At 39.5% G+C, this 23221-nt stretch overlaps 1 protein-coding gene across 1 annotated transcript in view; it reads right to left on the bottom strand.

Moving 5' to 3' along the window:
• Positions 1 to 23221, bottom strand: part of CYP77A5P (cytochrome P450, family 77, subfamily A, polypeptide 5) — a 147548-nt gene that overhangs the window by 41668 nt on the left and 82659 nt on the right. The window contains exons 2-3 of the mRNA XM_089429076.1: positions 22550 to 22660; positions 22130 to 22346 (exon numbers count right to left, since the gene is read on the bottom strand). Of these exons, the coding sequence (XP_089285202.1) occupies positions 22130 to 22346; positions 22550 to 22660 (328 nt within the window). The remainder of the gene's footprint in view (positions 1 to 22129; positions 22347 to 22549; positions 22661 to 23221) is intronic.

Here is a 23221-nt window from a genome sequence, read left to right as displayed (position 1 = left end):
AGAACATACCTAATCTTAACAGTTAGTAATGTCGGACCAGATTTGGGAAATGCCTTTGAGTTTAATAAACTCATTCGCATTGATGTTCTTGGTGAACCTCCGTCCGAACATATGTTTTGCAATTAGCATTGTGAGCTCATATTTGGTTGAGCCTCACTGGATCGATGCCAAGAATCTTCTGAGATATCTTCGTGGCACAATTACTAATGGGTTAAGATACACTGTCGGAGATGTGAGACTACTTGGATATACTTATGCTGATTGGGCAGGCAGTGTGGTGGATCGTAAGAGCACTTCCGGGTGCTGTTTCACCTTGGTATCTACTTTGATATCCTGGATGAGCAGGAAGCAGAAGTCGGTGGCTTTGAGCACCGCCGAAGCAGAATATACTGCTGCTAGCATGGCCTCCTGTGAGGCTACCTGGTTGGGGAAGCTCTTCAGTGAGCTGTTTGAACACATACCACTGTGATTCTCTGTAACAACCAAAGGTGGGATTCAATTATTGAAGAATCCCGAATTCGTCGATTGCTCTAGCAAATAGACATCATCTGGGATATGGTAAGTCGATGAGCAAGTAGGCTCCATCGCATCAAGATGATGTACAGGTCGATACACCTTGTCAAAGCCCCGAGGAAAGATCTAATCTGTAATTTTCCCAAACGACTTGGAGTCGTCAAGAAACCCTTGTACAAGGGTCCTACATGTTGCATACATCGAGCTGTGGGAGCTCTAAGGGCTTGCGGTTCTTACTGGAGCAACATACGACCACAAGGTGACTCACCATCCCCTGGTGGTGCGCACTGAAACAAGATGATTCGCTCTCTTGTGGGACAAGATGATTCGCTCTCTTGTGGAACAGGATGATTCACTCTCCTATGTAGCAGGATTGATGTGTTCTCCTGTGAGGCCTGGATTGATGTGTTCTCCCTGGCGATTGTAGCAGGATTGATGTGTTCTCCTGTGAGGCCTGGATTGATGTGTTTTCCATGGCGGCCTGGATTGATGTGTTCTCCATGGCGATTGTAGCAGGATTGATGTGTTCTCTTGTGAGGACAGGATTGATTAGTTCTCCTGTCGAGGCATCCTACCCATGTAGTCTGTGAATGGGAAGTACCTCTCATCTGATCAATGAGCAGGGAAATGAAGTTAGGGACCATAGTAGTACTGATGGATGCATCGTTGTATCTACCGTACTCCCTACGCTAGGATGACCTCCATTGATCTGGGATCAATGATACTGGTCTGGGACTAGTGGTAGGAGTTGTACCATACTATGATGCTGACTTCGGGTTGGTTGAGACTGGTCTAGGACCAGTGGTACATACTCTGAGACTGACTTTATGTTAGTGCAGTACTAGTCTGGGACCAGTGAGAGTGGTACATACTATGACGCTGACTTCGGGTCAGTTGAGACTGGTCTGGGACCAGTGGTACACTCTCTGACACTGCGATACTGGTCTGGGACCAGTGGTAGGAGTGGTACCTACTATGAAGCTGACTTCGGGTCGGTTGAGACTGGTCTAGGACCAGTGGTACGCACTTTGAGACTGACTTTGAGTCAGTGGAGGATGATACTGGTCTGGGACCAGTGGAGTTGTACCATACTATGACACTGACTTCGGGTTGGTTGAGACTGGTCTGGGACCAGTGGTACATACTCTGAGACTGACTTTGAGTCAGTATGATACATCCTCGATCATTTCTTCTTCTTCATAATTTGGACAAAAGCAGAGCAGAACAGAACAATGCAAGAGCAGAGCAGAACAATACAGATTAGTACAGGGTAGAACAAGACAAAGCAGAACACGCAGAATAAAGCAAAGCAAGGCAAGGGACAGGCTGTACAAGGCAGTGCATTTGATGGATGAATAGTAACGACCGATAGACAGATTGCAGATGAAGTTCTCCCTAGTTGAGAGGGAGTGTTAAAATTGGCAACTAGGGCAAAACTTCATGTGGGTCATCTTATTCATGGTTGATAATATTTTTATTAGATTCCTCTCGTCGAGAGATTGATATAAAGATCATCCGATTCCAATAAGTATTCATGGAGATATGAATTTATTTTGATTATGGAATTATTATCAAGTCGACCTACAACTCATGTAGGCTCAGAAGCCCAACAGTCGCATCTATTCAAACACCAATGTTGTGTATAATACAAGAGGACTTTTCCTCATTTGGACTCACTCATCTCATCACATCTCTCTCTCTCTACTACGCAGAAAAGAGTCTCTTCTCTACTGCGTAGAAAAGGGTCTCTCCCTCACACATTTGAAGCCGAAAGCTACCGAAACTGACGCTGCAACTACAGAAGTAAAGTTTGACCTGCATGGACTAGAAGATCTCCTCATCTGAACTGCATTGTAGGTTAATCTGAACCTCCTCTGAAAGCCGCAACTTTTGGTGGTGGAATCAAGTCAATCCAATGGACGGTTTGCAAGATATCGACTGCCCTAGTTTGAAGCCGGAAACTACCGAAACTGAAGCTGCAACTGCAGAAGTAAAGATTGACCTACGTGGACTAAAAGATCTCCTCATCTAAACGGTGCTATAGGTTCATCTAAACCTCCTCTGGAAGCCGTAACTTTTGGTGGTGGAATCAAGCCGATCCGACGGTCAGTTTCTGAGATATCGTCTGCCCTAGTTTGATAATGAAGCCGCTAATGCTGATGTTGCTAATCTAGGGTTTGCTACTGCTGATATGAATCAGATTTATTGTACTATTTCTCTCTATTGAATTATTGAAGATAAAAGAAGATTTGATCAAAGGGTTTCCCCACACATTGTGGGGTTTGTCCCTGGCTAGCCGCCACATCTTGTGTCTCTTGTCTTGGCTTGTTTTCTGTCGATCGTTTAATGTTCTATCTGCACTTTACTTTATGTATATGTGATTGCTAATCTGTGGAATATAATAAGGAAAAGAAGTAAATTGTTATAAGCATAGAACATACCATAACTTAACATGGGGCCCTAAGAACCAAGGTGATGGGCATAATGAAGGGGCTAGAGCTCATGTTTGGCTTTTCCCACGGGCTATTTTTGATGTCTCGGCCATCTTTTGCATTTTGTGATATCCTTTTATTTTGTTTGTGGCCATGATATTCTTTCAATCTTCTTTTATGAGCTACATCAACCTCCAGTGCAACATTCTAGGCTCGACCCAAACATGTGGACAAGGGGAGGAGAAGAATTAGAGCCTTGCGGACCCAATGGTCACATGGACCCAGAGAGGGAAGATGGAAAAATTGGGCATGTAATGTGCAGAGGGGAGTGGAAAATATGAAGTGATAAAATGGGACTGCACTACCAAAATCAGGGTTTCCAAGTAGTGCTCATCTTGAAGTTATAAGCCAATAAGGGAGATCCTACAGGACTAGGGTTGAGGATTAACCTGCCATTTAAAGTGAGGGAACAAGACTATAGTCAAAATCCTTCCTTCTTCCAAGTCACCCAATAATCCATACCCAATATGCCCAAGGAGAAACAAGCATAAGCACCTGATTGCAGAATGAAAAACATACCTTCAAGATTGGATGGCCCACCTTCAAAGATACGCTCTAGACAGATGGGCGAAGGGACGTATGATTGTCTCAGGGAGCGGAGATCAACTGACACGATATATTGGTTACACTGGTGGCTGTTGAGGGTCGTTAGATGTTGGCTGAAGACAAATCTAGGAGAAAAATTCTCCTATGGGGTCACCCACTGGTGGTGGGTAATACAATGCAAAGGGACACCATGCAGCCTATTATTGTTCCTTCCCGACACATATACTTTCATAATTTGGTCAAGCTCATGTTGGAGGGAGTAAATGGGAGCATGGGCCTATTATAGACATAGGGTGTTATCCAATAATGCTTCCATTATATATAGTGCTCAATGGTTGCCCTTGAGGGAAAATTACATTTGTTTTCAGGATGGTTACAACAACAACTACTAAAATATCTTCTTGAAATTCTCATCTTTTGTGTATTCTTCTTTGTATGCATCATGAATGAAAGGCTCCAAGTGCATATGAGTAGCCAAATTTGTATTCTTGGATGTGGGTTACCTTGACAACATGTCTACCAATTTATTAGTACTTGCCTTCATATACTTGATTATGAGCTAAAATTGGTGCAAAAGTCCCATCTATTTGATAGCATCTTGCTTGTTGAAGTTTATCCTAGGCCTATAAATATTGCAGAGGCCAATGATTGGTGTGTTAAATTTTCATATTGTTCTATGCCGAGTCAATTACTTTAGCCCAATTCCAAACTTCAATTAGCAATATTTTCAATTACAATTAGTCTTTCCATTCATCAACAGTCATTGAAGATAGAACAATATATTGAATGACAAAGAAGACAATCAACACATCAATAAGAGACACTAGATTTGGTCAAAGAATAGGGAAAAACCCCACTAGGGGGCAAACCTTTTGAAATTCTTCCTCTATTAGATTGTCATAAAATGTTCAGCAGAGAGTACAAACAGCCCGATACAATATGATCAACAATACAACCCAACAACTTCAGAAACCAGTTTACAGTGGCAGAATATATCAGAGACAACTTGATTCAGACTTCAGACAGCTTCAGAAAACTTCGGATGATGGTCAACTATAGTCAAACCCCTAGACGCTCCCTTCAAGTTAGCATGTGAGTGTCTATAGCTTCCTGGACGTTGTCTTGCCTATAGCATGCGTGCGTCCAGGGACAAAATTTCCTAGTTTTGTGCCAACGTCCAGAGCAAAAACCCTAATTTTGTGCGAGCTTCGGATCTGAGACTTCGGACCTCTGTACGACCTTTTCCTTCGCCAATGTGTCAAACCAAATTAGATAGAAGAGAAGATGCTTGATGTTGATAATGTCCAAATGAGCTTCTAGGTCACTTGTATTTATAGGCTTCTAGGGGTGTCCAACAACGTCCATTTGATGTTGCGGTTGACCTGTTCGAGTGTGCCTAAGGGTGAAGCTGACCTGATCCAATATCCATGAGTGGGTGCACAAAATCAAAAACCAGCTTCTACTCATCTAAACGAGGTGATCTTTATGTCGATTTTGGTCCTCTCGAAAAGAGGAACTCAATGCCACCATCGTATCCATCAAATGACTAGTCCAAAGTGGAAGTTGACCGCAGTTGCATATTTTTGACACTCCCTCTCAACTAGGGAGAATTCCACCTGTAAAACCTGTCCACCGATCAATGTGTCATCTTGTCATCATGTGTAGAAATATGCTCAACCTTATTTGTTGAAACATTCTCAAATCTAAAGAAGAAGAATCATGGGGAGCAAAAGCTACCACCCTCTTTCCATCGGGCTACAACCCAAAATCTCTATCAATGGGCTACTACCCATAAATATTTGGCTATGGGCTACTACCCGGAAATATCTGTCATCGAGCTACTACTCGGAAATATGTCATCAGGCTACGACCCGGAAATATCATGGGGGAGCTACAAGTCAACCCATATCGAGCAATAGGTGATGTAGGGGAGCTACTACTCAACCCATCCTATTGCTCACTGATCTTCCTAATAATGACCCGTAAGAGTCATGTGGTAGAACACCTGCATCATAATCCTAGCTTGGGCAAGATACCCTACTTACCAAAAGGAAGGATCTCACGCCCCCAAGCCTCCTCACTTGTTGGCCAGACTGGGGAGGGATAATACCAACAAGCCCAGCTTATCGGTATAATGCCAACTAGGGTATACTCTGCAAAGACCAAGATAGGGTGAGCTACTACTCCAACCCTATGGGTAACAGACAAGGGTGATACCCTATTGTCCAGAGTTCCCTCAACCCCTAGAGCCCTCTACCTCAATTCCTCCCCCCGGGAGCTCAAACAGGGGGGAAGAGTATGGCTCAGTGTCCTTGATCAGTGATGCCCCTTATCAGGAGGGGTCACGTCCATCAGTCCAAGCTGCTCTCTGAAGACCAAGAACTTCCCTTTCGGCAAAGCCTTGGTGAGAATATCTGCAATCTGCTCATCTGTCGATATGTGATGGAGTCGAACAGCTCCTCTTTGTACCATATCACGAATGAAGTGGTATCGGATCTCTATGTGCTTGGACTTGTCATGGAACACAAGATTCTCTACCAGACGGATCCCACTCTTGTTGTCGCAATATATCACTGTAGTGTCTAGGACTTGCTCAAATAGCTCTCCAAAGAGCTTCCTCAACCAAATTGCTTCACAGCTAGCCATGCTAGTGGCAATATACTCTGCCTCGGCGGTACTCAATGCTACGGACTTTTGTTTCCTTCTCATCCAAGATATCATGGCAGATCCAAGACTAAAACAACATCCTGATGTACTCTTTATGTTGATAACATTTCCCGCCCAGTCAGCATTGGTGTATCCATGAAGTCGAACATCTCCGACAGAGTATCTCAAACCAAGTGTAATTGTCCCCTGCAAATATCTCAAAATGTGTTTGGCAACGGTCCAATGTGCATGGAGAGGCTCGGTCATGAATTGACTCAACGTGTTCACTGCATAGCATATGTCTGGACGGGTGTTCACAAGGAACATCAGAGCCCCAATCAACTGTCTATACTCGGATGGATTTGCCAAATCGGTTCCTGCAGCTTCTCCACATAACTTCTTGAAGTTCATATCCATCAATGTGGGTAGGGACTTGCATTCTATCATTCCAAATCTTTCTAACAGCTTCACAACGTATTTTCCTTGTGAAAGGAAAATCTCATCAAGCCTTTGCCACACCTCAAGACCTAGAAAATAGTGCATGAGTCCAAGGTCCTTCATCTCAAAACAAAGGATAGCTCCTTCTTACACTCGATCATCAGAGGCTCACTACTTGTCAGGAATAGATCGTCAACATATAAAACCAAAATTAACGGCATACCTTGGACTACCTTGAAGTAGAGGTTGGGATCAACATTGCTTCTTGTGAATCCCAGCTTCACCAAATAATTGTTTATGCGAGCGTACCATGCTCTTAGGGCTTGCTTCAAACCATACAATGCCTTCTTCAATCTACAAACATGTGTCTTTCGATCTCCTACTTCAAATCCCTGTGGTTGTTCAATGTATACTTCTTCTTGTAGCATGCCATGGAGGAATGTGGTCTTTATGTCCATTTGATGAAGGGTCCATCCTTGACTTGCAGCAAGGGAAACTATCGAACGAATGGTTGTATATCGAGCCACAGGTGCAAATATATCATCATAATCTTCTCCCTCTTTCTGGGAGAATCCTCGAGCCACGAACCTCGCCTTGTATTTTTCAATGCTTCCATCAATTCCATGCTTGATCTTGAATATCCACTTCGAAGTTACCACAGATTTATCCTTCGGTCTCGGCACAACATCCCATACATCATTCTTCATAATAGATTCATATTCCTCAACCATAGTATCTTCCAAACTTGTTCTTTACAGCTTCTTCAAATGTGGAAGGTTCGGCTTGAATCATAGTGCTCATGGCTACAACATATCCCTGGTACCTGCATGGCTTCTTCCTTTCTCTAAACAATCTTCAAACGGGCACATGACTATCAGCATCCTGAAGAGTGTCACGGAGCCAAAGTGGTCTCTTCCTAGTAGGAGGATTACTAGGAGGAGAATCTAAGGGATCCATGGGCTCCATGGGATCATCAACAATATCAATCTCGAATTCGGGCACGGATGGGCCATCCAAGATATCCATATCACCACTCTTCTTGGGAGGAGGAGGCGGAGGAAGGTCTCTTGCTTTTCCAAGAGTGGCATCTTCATTGAATGTAACAACCCTGCTAATTTCAACCTTCCTTTGACCAAGAATATATATTATAAATGCTTTAGAATTTTTACAATGCCCAACAAACATACCTTTTCTTCTTGTTGCTTACAATTTGCTCCTTTTGTCCTTCGACACATGGAAATATACGGGACATCCAAATATGCGGAGATGACTAATGTCGGGCTTCACACCTGTAAATACTTCTTCGGGAGTTTTGTTTTCCAAATCTTGATGAGGCACCCTGTTTTGAACATATATGGCAGCATGTGAAGCTTCGACCCAAAGAAATTTAGGCAACTTTTGATCATGGAGCATCGCTCAAGTGGCTTCTACTATAGACCTATTCTTCCTTTCAACTAGACCATTTTGTTCGGGAGTATATGGCACAATTGTTTCCTTCTTGACACCTTCCTTTTTGCAAAAGTCAATGAATTCATTTGACATGTATTCTCCACCATTATCGGACCTGAATATTTTGATCTTCTTCCCTGTTTGATTTTCAACCAATGCTTTGAACTCCTTAAATGTTTCAAAGGCTTCATCCTTATGCTTCAAAAAGTATATCCATGTCTTCCTTGAAAATTCATCAATGAATGTGATGTAGTAGAGATATCCACTAATAGAGTGCACGGGCATCGGTCCACATATGTCGGAATGAATGAGATGGAGGATGTCAGTGGTCTTGTTTTCACTAGAGGGGAATGGTCCCCTTGTCATTTTTCCACTAGTACATCCTAGACATACTCCATCATGTTGAGCTTGAACCTTTGGAATCCCTGAGACCAAGTTCTCCAATTTCGGAAGAGCATCATAATGAAGATGAGCCAACCTTCGGTGCCATAATTCGCTTAGATGATTTGTATTATGAACCAATGCTAGTAGTGGTCTTCCAGTGACCTTGTAGAGTCTTTCATATCTTGTTCCCAAAGTGAATGCATCTTTCATAAGTGATCCAATGGGCCAAGTAATAACTTTTCCCTTGATGAAGGCAACCCTCATCCCTTTGTCTTCCAAGGCGGAGATTGATACCAAATTCTTCTTTAACCCAAGCACATACATTACATCATGTAGTACAATAGATTCCCCAGAATTCAAATGAAATTTGACGGATCCAAAACCTTTAACGGGATGAGTAGAGTTGTCTCCAAGAATGATTTTCAAATTTGACTCCCTCTCTACCAAGTTAGAGAGAACTTCTTTGTAACCAGAGAAGTGATGAGTGGCCCCACTATCAACCAACCAACTATCCCACGAATCCGGAGTAGATGAACTAGTGAGAGCGAAAATAAGAATATATTCAGAATGATTCGCAACATTACTTTCATACCTGGAGAATTTTGACTTCTTTTGTCGATGACGATCTTCTTCATGGTCACTCGGAGCATCTCTTCTTCTTCTATAATTTCTCCCATTTCGTTATTCCTTCGGTCATCTCTCCTTCTTTGAACATTGAACCTGTTGTTGTTGCTTCTAGTATTATAACGTGGTCCATTGTTCTTTTTGGGGAAATCTTGAGCATAGTGCCCTTTATGACAATTGTCGCATTCAATGTTCACATATTCCCTTCTTGAATTTGATGGACCTCCTTTCCGTTTCTTCTTCTTTTTGTCATGAGGGATGTATGCAGCAGGTTCTCCTTCACCGTGTTTTTGAATCCTTCCTCTTCCTATCATCCTTGACTCTCCTTGAGTAAGCTTTCCAACAATTTCCTAGTTCTATGCCAACCTCCAGAGCAGAAACCCTAATTTTGTGCAAGCTTCGGATCTGAGACTTCAGACCTCCATACGACCTTTTCCTTCGCCAATGTGCTAAACCAAATCAGATAGAAGAGAAGAAGATGCTTGATGTTGATAACGTCCAAATGAGCTTCTAGGTCACTTGTATTTATAGGCTTCTAGGGGTGTCCAACAATGTCCATTTGATGTTGAGGCCTATAATGACCCATCTTTAATATAGAGAGCGCAAGAATATTAGCATGCATACAATGCATGCATATGACAGCTACATATGCATGTATCGCATGCGCTGCACTAGTATTTATATTCTAAAATTAACTATAAATGTTGAATATCATGACACACCTTCAAATAGAAGTTACCTTCACCCATCAACACGCATATTGCTTAATGCTTCGTAATTAATGAGCAAATACCAATGATATAAATTTTAAAAAACAAGTATAAAGTTAAAAGGGCTATAAAGAAATAGAGGTAAAAATTAAGTTAATTTTTACATATGGTTATATAATTATATATCCTAGAATATTAAATATTAATAAATTATTAAAATGATAAATTAATCAAAATAAAGTATTTAATATAAACCTAAGGCATTTAAATTAAACAAACAAACAAAAAATCCTAAATATAAGATAAATACACCTTTAAAGGAATATGACTCACGTACATAGAGGGAAAAGGTGTCAATACGATTGGAAGCGGTGGGATCGTTGGTGGAGAGAGCGGTCACCACCACCAGCGAACGATCACCGCCAAGGAAGGCTACATATAGAGGTAGAAAGAATTTTGAGGGGGGACCGGGAAAAACCAAAAAAAGGAGAAAGAGGAGAAAATTTGCTACACAGAGTTCATGAGGAACGATTGAGCCTTGCTTGTTCTGAGGTTTCTGGGCACGGGGGAATAGTCTGCTTCAGCGGAGAAGCTTACTGGACTGAGTAAGCGAGGTTCTGCTCAGTTTCACTGGGTGGTTTCAGTCTTTTGGTAACGGGAGCGAAAGCTGAAGCAAATCTGAAGTCTCTTCATTCGCAAGAAATCAGGTAGGTACTTCTCATCAAATCATTCAATTTCATATATGAAATTTCTTGTCAAATTTCAGAGCAGGTTCATGAAAATTTCTTATGCTGTTCAGAGTAAATTTTGTGTAATTTTAGAACAGGTTCACATTGATTTCAAAAAAAATCATTTACAATCTTTACAATAGCTCTTTAAAATTATTCTCAGTCTTTACAATAGCTGCAGTTGTTTAATTTATTTACGGTCATTACAAGGCCGACCAGTCCAAGTGTGCATGAGGGTGAAGCTAACCTGATCCAATATCCATGAGTGGGTGCTCAAAATCAAAAAACAACTTCTGCTTGTCCGAATAAGGAGATCTTTAGGTCGATTTTGGTCCTCTCAAAAAGAGGAACTCAATGTCACCATCATATCCATCAAATGAGTAGTCCAAAGTGGAATTTGACCGCAGTTGCATATTTTTAACATGGTGTGGGATAACGGTTTCCTTACCCATGAAATAGTGCTTGCATTCTTAACAACTTGCACAAGAGCATACAGTTCTTTGTCATATTTGGGTCGTTCAAGAATGCTACAAATAAAAAAATCAAAACGATAGCAAATTTTCTTACATCCTTACATCAAGACTATTCCCATATGACACCCACTTGAATATATCTCCACTTTGAAGAGATTTTACAAAATAGGCAGTCTAAGAATTAGTGCATGAATAAACTTTTATTTCAATTCTTCAAAAGCCTTATGTTGATTCTTTCCCCACTTCAAACTTTTGCTACTCATTGTTATCCCACAGAATGGTGTAGGTGCAATGATAGCTAAAAAGGATAATATAAATTTCCAAAGGTATTGTGTTGCTCAGACAAAACTTCTAACTTTAGTGGCATGGCTTGGAGCTAGCCATTTGATGAGGACCTCCATCTTAGCAAGGTCAATCCTAAGTTCCATACCCTAGGGCTTAGGTACACCAGGAATTGTTGTTAACACTGAAAACTCACATTTCTTAAGCTTTGCCAATAAAAGATGTTTTCTCAAAGTATCTAACGCCTACATCGAATGTGAGATATGCTCTTCCCAATCAGAGCTAAACATAATATCATCCCAAGTACACCATTACAAATGAATCTAGAAAGGGGAGCAATACATTTTCGTCCATTGCATAAATGCAGCTAGTGTATTAAAAAAACAAAAAGGCATTATAAACCATTTGTATAGGCTTTGCCTCGTCTTGAAGGAGGACACTCTTCCAAGTGTTTTCTTCTTTGACTCACAGTGGATGTTATCCCAAATTTGAAATCTAGTTTTGGTGAAGTACCTAGTTTGTTATAATTGATCCAACAAGTCATTGATCCTAGGTAGTGGGTAAAAATTCTTTAAAGCAGTGATGATAATATCGCCGATATCTCGGCAAAATATCGCAAGACGATAGAAAATATCGCCGGGCAGGCTATGCCGCGGCTAGAAAAATGGACATTTGTCTTTTTTTTCTTCATTTTTGTTTCTGAGTGTTGGAGAAGGAAGGGGAAGAGTTTTGTGGTGGTTGTCAAGGAGGGATTGAGGATCAAACATTGATTATCACCACCAACTAAGATTTTTTTGTGGATCAAAGATTGAAGAATAGTGAGACAAACTTCATTTCTTCCATTAACAAGTATGTTCTTAAAAACCCCTATGTTAATGATTTTTTCATAGATTTAGGGTTATGCTTGCTTGCCTCTTTGTCTACCAACATTTTGTTTCTTTGTTTTTTTTCCATTTGCTATGATTTTCATGCCCATGAGCCAATACAAGGGTTTTCTCCATATTTGGACAGCAAGCTTCATTTTTTTTCAACTTTCTTATGCACCCTCTTATTGCCATTTTCCATTCACATTGCAAAATGCAAATAATGTGGTAATTTTTTTTAAATGAGGTGGTTATTACTTATTATTTTTTGTGTTGGGGGGTTTAATGCCAATTTTTTGTTTTTTTTGTGCCCTAGGTTTGAATTAGTTCACTACAAATGTCAAATATGCCAAAAGCCTTGGACCCATTTTGGGAGTATGGGGAGCCTGTTGGTGGGGCAAATTGGGCATATATATCATGCAAATTGTGTGGGACCAAGATGTCAGGAGGGGCTACGCGATTGAAATACCATCTAGCTAGACTCCCTGCAGATGATGCAGATGTAATGCTTGCGGAGGCTATACAAAAAGCTCTTGAAGCAATTGCTGAACAAGACAGAAAGATAGCTGCTAGGGATAGCCCACTAGTCTCAGATAGATAGCTGCTAGTTTTATTTGTTTTGCTACATATAAGTTTATAACTCATGATGATGAAATACTTTTATATGTGTGATTTTATTTTGTTTGAGTCCTTGATTGGACAATTATCAGGGATCAGCAGGATATGTGATGTTATTTTGTTTGAGTGCTTGATTGGACAATTATCAGGGATCAGCAAGATTTGGTATCGCCTTTGAAGTTTGATGTATCATTTCTATTTGACATCATATATATCAGTGCTTTCTTCATATTTATGTGCCAATGTGTTTAGTTCATGTTGTTATTGCTTTATATGTTTAAAAATCTAAAAAATGAATGTATTATGCATTTTTTATGCTTGCCGAGATTTTTTCCGGTATTGCCGATAAGATGTTTTCTGGACCCTCGTCGATATTTTTCCGATACGGATATTATCAACACTACTTTAAAGTGATCTTAATTATCGCTTGGTGGTCAATACACATTCTCCATGTTCCAGCCTTCTTGAGCACTATGACAATAGGTGATCCACAAGATGATGTGCTTGGTCACATGGCTCCCCACTAAAACAATTGTTGCCACTATTTATTTACTTCATTTGCTTCTAGTACAGACACTATACAACCCTATGTTTGGCAATGGATAGTTAGGAAAGTATCTTGTGCTCCACTTCCTTCTGACATAGTGTCCCTTTACGATCTTGGAACACTTCTTTGTATGCTTGCAAAAGCTTATCGAACTAGTGTTTCTACTCTTTAGTACATCCCCCTAGAAATACCTTTAATTTTACCAATTCATCTCCTTGTCGATTTTATCTCGAGAAGAGCAATACAAACTTCATAATTGAGCTAATAAATATCTTGGCTTGGTTGGCACCTGCCTAGGAAATGTTGGATTTACCTTTGCACACATTGATTTTGAAGGACACTCCACCCTTGACCAGGGAATATTGGTTTTCTATCTTCATCAAGATCACAACCTCCATGTACATGTATAGGCCTCCAAACACTATACCATGTAAAAAATACCCAACACTGGGTGACTATTGTCCTCATGATCTCGATTCTCAATTAAATAGATAAATTGTTGAAGTCAATTCATGGCAAAAATTGATTTCAGATCATACCATCAATCACACAATAGCTTAAAAGAAAAAAAGCGAAAGCATAAAATTGTTTCACACATACACAATTAACTGCTCCTTCAAAATCAACTTTTCATTCCTTATTCAAAAAAACCTCCACAAGTTTTGCTAAAACAATGGCTCCACAATTATGAAAATCACCTCAAAAAAAATGTAATATTCCTATTGGAAATTTTACAATGATAACAAAGTCATGCAAAGATAATAACACAAAAAATTTCAAAAATGCATACACATAAACTAGAAATATCTCCAAATCCACAAACTGGCCAAGATTTTATTAATAATATTGTTGTGGTACAAATGAGTTGGATAAAATGCACCTGGGCTTGCACAAGGCAAGCTACAAGCACCAGGTGATGAATACAAGAAAGCTCAACAACTATAATAGCAAGCTCCTAAAAAAAAACTGTGTTGCTGCCCCAAAACTGCATTGTTGCTTGACTTCACCCCCTGATTTGCCCACTCTATAGCGCCCAAAAAATTCTATAAAATTAGGAGAGTGCTCCTTGCCGAAAACCCAAAAAAACCCCAAAAGGGTTTCCCTTAGTTCCAACTTTCAAAATTTGACCCTTCACAGCTTGGCCCTCCACCAAATTCGAATTATGTTACTATGGCTGCTCCTATCAATCTCTTCTCTCCAAACTCTAGCAATCCTCCTCAAATTGCCATCCCAATGAATTCCCAGCACCCCAGCTCCAAACTCCCCCGGATGATGCTGCCCCAAAAGAGTCTCACTCTAATGACTGTGCAGTCATGGAGGAGATGATGCAGTCCTATGTATGATAAATTAGGAGTTGCATGTAGGTTGGTCCTCTTGGCTGTAGCTGCCCTCCACACTCATGAAAATGATCAAGGAACACTCATGTAGCTTCTTCGATCAATTCCCCAACAACCCAGCTCCACAAACAACCAATGAATCCTCCCTCTATGCAGTGGTGGCTCCTAGACTGCATGCTCTACTCTAGAAATGTGTGGGACCTGTAGTTGATGCCTCTTCCAGTCTCGGTGATGAAGGAAAGCCTTCCTAGGGTGGCACTCGAATTCCACTGAAGAAAGGTTGAACTTCTCTCCTTGGGAAGTTCTTGTGCTAAACAGCACAATATTGGCTCAGTTGAATAGCTAAGGCAAATTTGATTTTCAAATAGACAAAATACCCCTATTGCTCCCTCATTCCTTCCTGTTATAATTGTTGGCCATGCATTCCTTGTGGGTCCCTCCACCAATTCGATTTGGCTCAAGGAATTAGAATTCTTTCTTCCCCAAGTGTGTACTTTATGTGGGCCCCATACTCCACTATCAATTTAATCTTTCATTTTCTCTAATGTTGGTGGTCTCCATCTCTCCAAAAATTAAGTGGGGACTCCCTCCACCCACTTTTCCTAAGTTTACATGCCAAAATATTTCCCAACACCCAATTACAAAATAGAAACTCATCTTAGCAAAATTAATTTAATTGGGGGCATTACAAAAAAACTACACAAAAACTGAGAAGAAACAACCTACAAGGAAGGTTGTAAAGCTTCTTGTACAAACCTATTGTACACTCCATACAACAATATGGATCTATTGTATTGCTTTGATATGTATGGCTGCTCTGGCTCCTCTCCTATTTTTCGAATTTGCTCAAATGATTGAAGTCCTTGGCCAACAAATACCATATCCAAACTCTCTATCTTGACCTGCCTTTATTCTTTTAATTAAAACCCTCATCTACTAAAGACCTAATCTCTTTGGGAGATGTATGGTTTAGATTAATCTTAGTCTAGGTAATTAATGAATGAAATACATTTTATTAGATAGCTAAACATAAAACATCACTTTTTCCTAAGTGAATTACAAAATAGAATTGATGACCACTTTTCCAAAGTGGTTACTGATGAAATGTCTCAAACCACTTCCTGCACAATCATACTAAAACTTGTGCAAGAAGTTCCTACTTGAGCTACATGTCTCAACACACTACACACATCAAGTGGCACAACATCTACCTCCACTTCATCAATGTAGCTTGCACTGATGGTAAAATTGATATTGCACTACACTTCCAGTTGTACATCCTTATTAACCAATCTTAATTTCCAATCCAAACTTACCAAATCCTCTACTATGAGGTTGGCTTGCTAAATAGAATCAAATAAAGCACCCACCTCTATCATCATAACTTGGATCTTGATATGGAAGAGTTTAATCATCTTCCTCTCTTCCCGGTGATGGAGATTGTTGTTAGAAAATCAGAAAGGCAGAAAGATTTTTTCTATTTGATAATTACTTGTGATATCTTTGAATTTTTATTATCTTTCTTATGTTCTTTTTATCTTAGTTCATCAAGTAATTACTAAAATCAAATGCAAAGATCAGGAACACCAGATATAGGCACTCAGCCACGGCTAGAACCCCTATATAGGGGAAAACCCAGTCAAAAACTCTTCCTTCAGTAATTCAAATTGAGATGGACCAAGACCCTAGACCAACATACCTTCCTCCTCCACCAAGTAGTCTCTTCTTATCCAGCAGCTTCAACTCAGCAATAATCTAGTAACTCGACTTCCCAGTTGTTGAATTTCGACCCCTAGCAATAGAATTTCGACCTCCCAGTTACTGCAGAATTCTAGCCCCTTCCAGCAAATGCATAGCTTTACACGTGTGGGAAAAAGAGAGAGTTCAACTTTTTATGCTTGAGAAAGACCTCCTTCTCTTCTGTTATCCTTCTTCTTCTTCTTCCTTGAAATTCACACTTCTTCTTAGCCCAGAAACTGCAGATCGAACTTGTTGTGAGTGAGTGAAAAATGAGGTCGAGTTGCTGCCTTTGTATAGTGATTATGCTGCCCAGTTTAGGCCGACTTGTCCAGTTTTGAGGCTGACTTGGTGGAGGAGGCCTAATTGACCTATTTTAAAATAAAATATATTTCTTCTTTGACAAATAAATCCCAAGAAGGGTTCTTCACATTATGACATGGACAAGAACACTTGACATAAACCCAAGAAGCTTGCAATGGAGGCTTTGACCTAAGATAACTGACCCAAGCATGAAACCCATGCTTTAATAAGTCAATTTATTTAATAATAAAAATTATTTTTCTTTCTTTTGATAAATACATTACATCATGACTCAAGTACAATTATGAAGACCGACACTAGTTACATTCTTCAACACTCCCTCTTAACTAGGGAGGTATTCCTAATTACAACTACATAGAGGTACATGGAAGATCTCCAAAATGAACTACGAAGAATTCTGGCACACTCAATGCCTCGGACTAGATACCTGACCAAGGTTATCTATCCAGGTGGGACTAAGATGGACTCAAGCTTTCAGCCAGTCTAGGTACCATTAGGCTTACTTGCTAACCATCAACCCAGGGATCTAGATGCGTATCTAAGGTCAGAGCTCCATGACCAATGCCACCCTCCCTCTTCGGGATCTAGACATCAACGCACAGGTCGGTCAGATGTCTTCCCAAGCACTTGCCATTAGATGCTTCAACTCTCCCTAATAAACTAGATATATCCACTTGTCCAAGGATGCTTCTAGAGTGTTCGACCTTCTTATGGAGAGATTTACCTGTACAAACACAAACCCTAATCAATAAAAAACTTTCAAACATACAAACAAGTAAACACAAACCTTCGGATGTTGCTTGTATCATTAAGTTATATACAATTTTGTCGAAAGCTTTCTCCTTCTTCTTTCAGCAGCACCAAATACATCCTCAGTATTTTCTCAAGTCTTTTTCACAAACATTCATCTGTAGTTCTTTTGCTTAATTCAAAGTACTCATTGTCATAATGTGTCCTCCCTCTCAACTGGGGAGATATACCCTTCCTTCTATTCAGGCTCCCTCTTTAGGGAGATCAACTACTTTCTTCTTCTATAATATCAGAGAATCTTTTATGACTTCATTCCCTCTTATGATATCAAGGTCAACTTCCTTCATCATGATTATCATCTTGAAGATTGTGTACCTACAAATCCTTCAATAGCAAGTACAACTAAATACACACCTTTCTTGATTGTGAATAACTTGGAGAGAGCCTCACACCTTTCTTGGGCAACATTTATGTTGGATATGTATGGAATTAGGTTATCCTTAACTCCATCCACTATAAGGTTCATAGATAATATTTTTGTTTCTCTGAACTTTTCTTTTTCTGCTTCACTTGACTCATCTGTAGGTTTCCTAACTTTTCCTTGAACTAGATCCAAAACTTTGCTCTTTTCGAGAATGAGGTCTATTTTCTTTTTCCAGACCCTATAATTGGAGGCCCCTTCTAATTTGTTCTCTCCCTTCATTGAATTTGACATAGTTCCTGTAGGTAGTAGGATTTTCACTATTTATGATCCCCTTGTATTTTCCTTAATCTATTTTTTCCTCAATTGATCTTTAACCTACCTTTTTCTTCCTTCTTCACCTTACCTCTGATACCATGTTAGAAAATCAGAAAGGCAGAAAGATTTTCTCTAGTTGATAATTACTTGTGATATCTGTTGATCAGTGGTTGTCATTGATGTCAACCCAAGCAACTCTAGGGGTTACCCCGATATTGCAAGGGCATTTTTACTTGACAACTCATTATTTTGCGTCAAAGATCTTCTCAACGGATTCTACTCGTCGAGCTGTTTCCGTTGATATATGTTACGCCTCCCAGTTCTTCACGGTTTGAGAGTTATTTGCGTTTGAAGTTAGTAACCCCAATTAGTGGGCTAAAACCCTATGGGGTTGTGGCATGGCACTCATAATTGGTTATGGTCATTGAATAGTCAATAATTAATAATATTTTTTTGCTCCTAAAATCACTCCAATGTTCACTTGTTGAGGACCCTCTCAACTCAAGACATTCATATAAATAATGACCCTCATATCCTCCTCTTGTAAGGATTTTGTGGCTTAAAACAGGTCATCGTGGCATTTTTGCTATAACTTTTTTCTGCAAAGCTTCAGAAGCTGAAATTAAAACCCATTTGAACCGAAATCTTGATGAACCTCGTGACCGAATTTCAGATCTTGGTTCGCTATATTTTCAGAGATATGATTTGAGGAAGTTAGGGTTTTTGCAGGCTCCTGAATTCCATGTCAAACAGGTGATGTTGGGAAAATCGTCATAACTTTCTCTCTGAGCATTGGATTCAAATTTCGTAAATAGTCACAAAAAGAGGACGGACTATAGTTTGTTGAGTAGCGTTTTCAAGACCTAAGGTCGCAACAGTGACACGTGGCACTTCATACAAGTTCGCTCTACTGAACCAGTCTATAATCAAGTCATCGTGGGAGATTGGGCATAACTCTTTCTTGAAGAATCCAATCTTGATCAGACCTGTGGGGTTGGAAAGAGGACTCAGAAGGCTACCACAGGACGAAATTTCAGACCCTGGAGAGCCGAAATTACATAGATACAACAAATTCAATATCGAGCTCCTAGAAGGCAAGAAAAAACATGCATTCAAGGATCACTGCAGTAAGGACCACACATCAACAATCAAGGGTAAGTCTCCTACAACAAGGTATGTATGATAAAAAACATGCATTCAAGGATCACTGCAGTAAGGACCACACATCAACAATCAAGGGTAAGTCTCCTACAGCAAGGTATGTATGATTAGTGTTTACATTTGAATTTTGAGTATCATCTTTGACATATGTTTTTGCAGGACAACGTAAGTATATATAGTGTCTCGGTTATATCTCTATGTCTCTATATGTCACAATTAGTTTTTTGGATGTCCTATTCTTGATACTACACATTTTATGCTACATATTCTTGATGCTACACCAAGTTTGCTAAATCTATATGATGTTGTAAGTTCATGTTACTTGTCTTGTCATAGTTGATGGAATGGTCTCCGTTGTTGTACTTAGAACTTGGTCCATCACAAGTCTAGGGTCTGTCATCAGTTTTTATTGTATATATCTTTAGGTCAGTTTTGGATATAGTCTTGCATAGAGTCCAGGCCTATATCAAGAGTGGGAGTCTTTTTCTACTGCTGCAACAAGTCAACAGCAAAAGTGACAAGCACACTTCAAGTACGCAGTGTAATTTTAATTTGTATTTATTCATTATTATGCACTTACATGTGTTTTGCAAGCAGAGGTAAGTTGAAGGGTATTTTGTTTTGTTTTGGGATTGGTTTCACCAGGAAAATTTTGCATGCAGGTAGAAGAAGATTCAAGTACAACTTCAAGCAAGAATTCAAGAGCAAAAGTATCAAATCAAAGGAAGCATTGCAGCGGAACATCCTTTGAAGACATGGTATCTATCCGTATATTGTGAAGAAGTGTCAAGGCCAAGAGTCATCATTGTAAAGTTGTAAAAGAGTCATTTGTAAAAGTGTCATCATTGGAAGAGTCATTATTGTAAAGGAGTCAATCTGCATAGAGTCGAAAAGGCATTATTGGGAAGTATAGGAGTCTCCGTTGGGATGATGTCATGGTTGGGTTGCAGTTCATAGTGTGATTGGGTGTTTGGTCAAAATCATTGTAAATCATATTGAATCGTGGATCATTGTCCCTGGTTTGGGAATCCACGGTCTTGTCTTATTTCAATCATTATAAGGTGGCAGGGAGGTGCTAGGCAAGTGTATGAAGTCGCCTACAGGTTGGAGCCTATGAACACTTCAGGGTGGTAGGGTGGTGCTAGGGCGAGTTGTGGCTCGCTAGGGTGTTGGGGCATCCATTTAGTTGATTACTGAAGAAACCAGGGCATTGGGGCGTCCTTCCAGTGGGAGCTGGAGAAGAATTCTTTTCTAGAATTCTAGGAAGTTGTTGCTTTCATTTCAGTTGGGGCTGAAGATTAAAGAATTTATTAGAAAAGCGTTCAATGGTTTTTGACCCGGAGGGGGTTTTCCACCTAAAATTCTTGTGTCTACTGTGTTCTTTTATTTACTGTTATTATTGCATAAACATTAATAATAATTGAAGATTAACTAATGCTCTGAAAAGATATTAAAGTGCTAATTGCTAAGGAACACTGATTCACCCCCCCTCTCATTATTTCCAACAATATCTATGAATTCTTATTATCTTCTTATGTTCTTTTTATCTTAGTTCATCAAGCAATTACCAAAATCAAAATGTAAAGATCAGGGACACTAGATATAGGCACTCAGCCAGGACTAAAACCCCTATATAGGGGAAAACCCAGTCAAGAACTCTTCTTTCAGTAATTCAAATTGAAATGGACCAAGACCCTAGACCAACAAACCTTTCTCCTCCACCAAGTCAGCGTTCCAAGTAGTCTCTTCTTATCTAACAGCTTTAGCTTAGCAATAATCTAGTAATTCGACTTCCCGGCTACAAAATTTCGACCCCCAGCAGCAAAATTTCGGCCCCTTCTAGCAACTGCACAACTTCACACGTGTGGGAAAAAGAGAGAATTTCAACTTTTTATGCTTGAGAAAAACCTCCTTCTCCTTCGCTATCCTCCTTCTTCTTCTTCTTCCTTGAAATTTGAACTTTTTCTTTCCCAGAACTGTAGATCGAACTTGTTGTGAGTGACAAATGAGGTCAAGTTGTTGCCTTTCTTTATATAGTGATTTTTCTGCCCAGTTTAGGCCGACTTGTCCAGTTTTGAGGCCGACTTGGTGGAGGAGGCCTAATTGACCTATTTTACAATAAAATAAATTTCTTCTTTGACAAATAAATCCCACTTGACATAAACCCTAGAATCCTGCAATGGAGGCTTTGACCTAAAATAATTGACCCAAGCATGAAACCCATGCTTTAATAAGTCAATTTATTTAATAATAAAAATTATTTTTCTTTCTTTTGATAAATACATTACATAATGACTCAAGTACAATTATGAAGACCGACACTAGTTACATTCTTCCACAATTGCATGTATTCATCTCTCATTGCACCAAAGCAAAGGCATACATCTAAGTTGCTCTCTACTTGGTTACCTGAATACATGCCTAACATGTTCTTCTTCATGGCTTCCTCCTATTGGTTGTTTATATTTAGCTTAAGATGTAGCTTCCAACACTTATCGTCAACTTATGGCCATCAATGTTAAAACGGTTGGAGTGGTGGGTTGGATCCTTGCACTGATGTGCAGTGGTGAAAGTCTTCTTAACATTAACTGTTTTAGGTGTATGGTATATAATAGGAATCATCAACTCAAAGATTGCCGATGATATTTAGAATATTTGTGGCTGGAATAAATATACAAAAGCTTGAATAATGGTATTAAATATCAATGTTAAGTTGGCAACAAAGCTTAGAAAAAGAAAATATAAATTAATTGCTACAATTACAATACCATGGAGTTGCTTGAGAACTTCAATTGCTTCACTAGCTGTATATCCTTCATTTGCATCAAGAATAAAGGAGCAAGTTGGATGGCTATTCCGTATAGCTTTTAGAACATCAATATCTCTATTGAGGTCCTTCCCCACTTTAAGTTTCAGTGTTTGAAAACCCAGTTGAGCATACTTGACAGCTAACTCTGCTGCTTCTGTTGGGCAGACAATTGGGATCTGCAGGTACATTGTACAAGGATGATGAACATTTTCTTTATCTAATATGATTCAGTGTATGAGTTCAAGGATATGGGAACTGGTCTGTAATGTATGAAAGTTGAAACTATTGAGCTAAAAATACTACGAAATATCCATTGCAGAACAAAACTACCAACTAAATCATATTGGTTAGTCAGTGTGTTTAAAGAGAGGAGCTGAGCTGTAATATCTGTAGTTATAAAGTCAGAAGCACCGCCAAATATTTGCCATAGAGGAAGCCCGACACTATGAGCTACTGCATCAACCACAGCCATTTCCACTCCTGCTCGTACCTTCAAAATAAATGTATCCTTGTTAATAAATTAATTCCTGCATAACATATACAAATGACTAAAATAGTCAATGGGACTGTAAGGATTAAACCAATATAAAATAGTCAAGATGGCCTGCCTAATGTGTCTCTAACAAAATCTAATAAACTAAAAAATTCAAGTAGAAAGCTATTCACCCAAAGCATGGGAGAACAAGCCAAAACAGCTAAAAGAGTGCAACCAAAATGGGATCCAATATAAGCACCTACAAATTGTGAAGGGTGATTTGCAATTGCTTGTATGATTCACTGTGAACAATTGCATTGAAAACATAAATGCAATAAAAGCCGTGTTATTATTATTCTGGCATGGGCTGAAATGAGCTGTTGTAGAGAGCGATGGATATTTTGTTAAGAAAATTGGACCAATGGGAAGCATGACGATGTGTTTCCAGGAGCCTAAAAAGATGGAATTGATGATTCTTAGCTGCTGACTTGGAATGAAAATGCTAGATATCAAACAAATTCTAAGATGGGCTTTCCTATACAATATGAAGGTTTTTCTATTGAATGTCTTGGCATC

The sequence above is a fragment of the Pinus tabuliformis genome, chromosome 6, assembly GCF_031772625.1.
Source record: "Pinus tabuliformis cultivar Carrire ecotype Pingquan chromosome 6, CPIR1, whole genome shotgun sequence".
NCBI classification, from domain to species: Eukaryota; Viridiplantae; Streptophyta; class Pinopsida; order Pinales; family Pinaceae; genus Pinus; species Pinus tabuliformis.
Note: the sequence above shows the minus strand (reverse complement) of the source record. Positions and strands in the feature narration are given on the sequence as shown.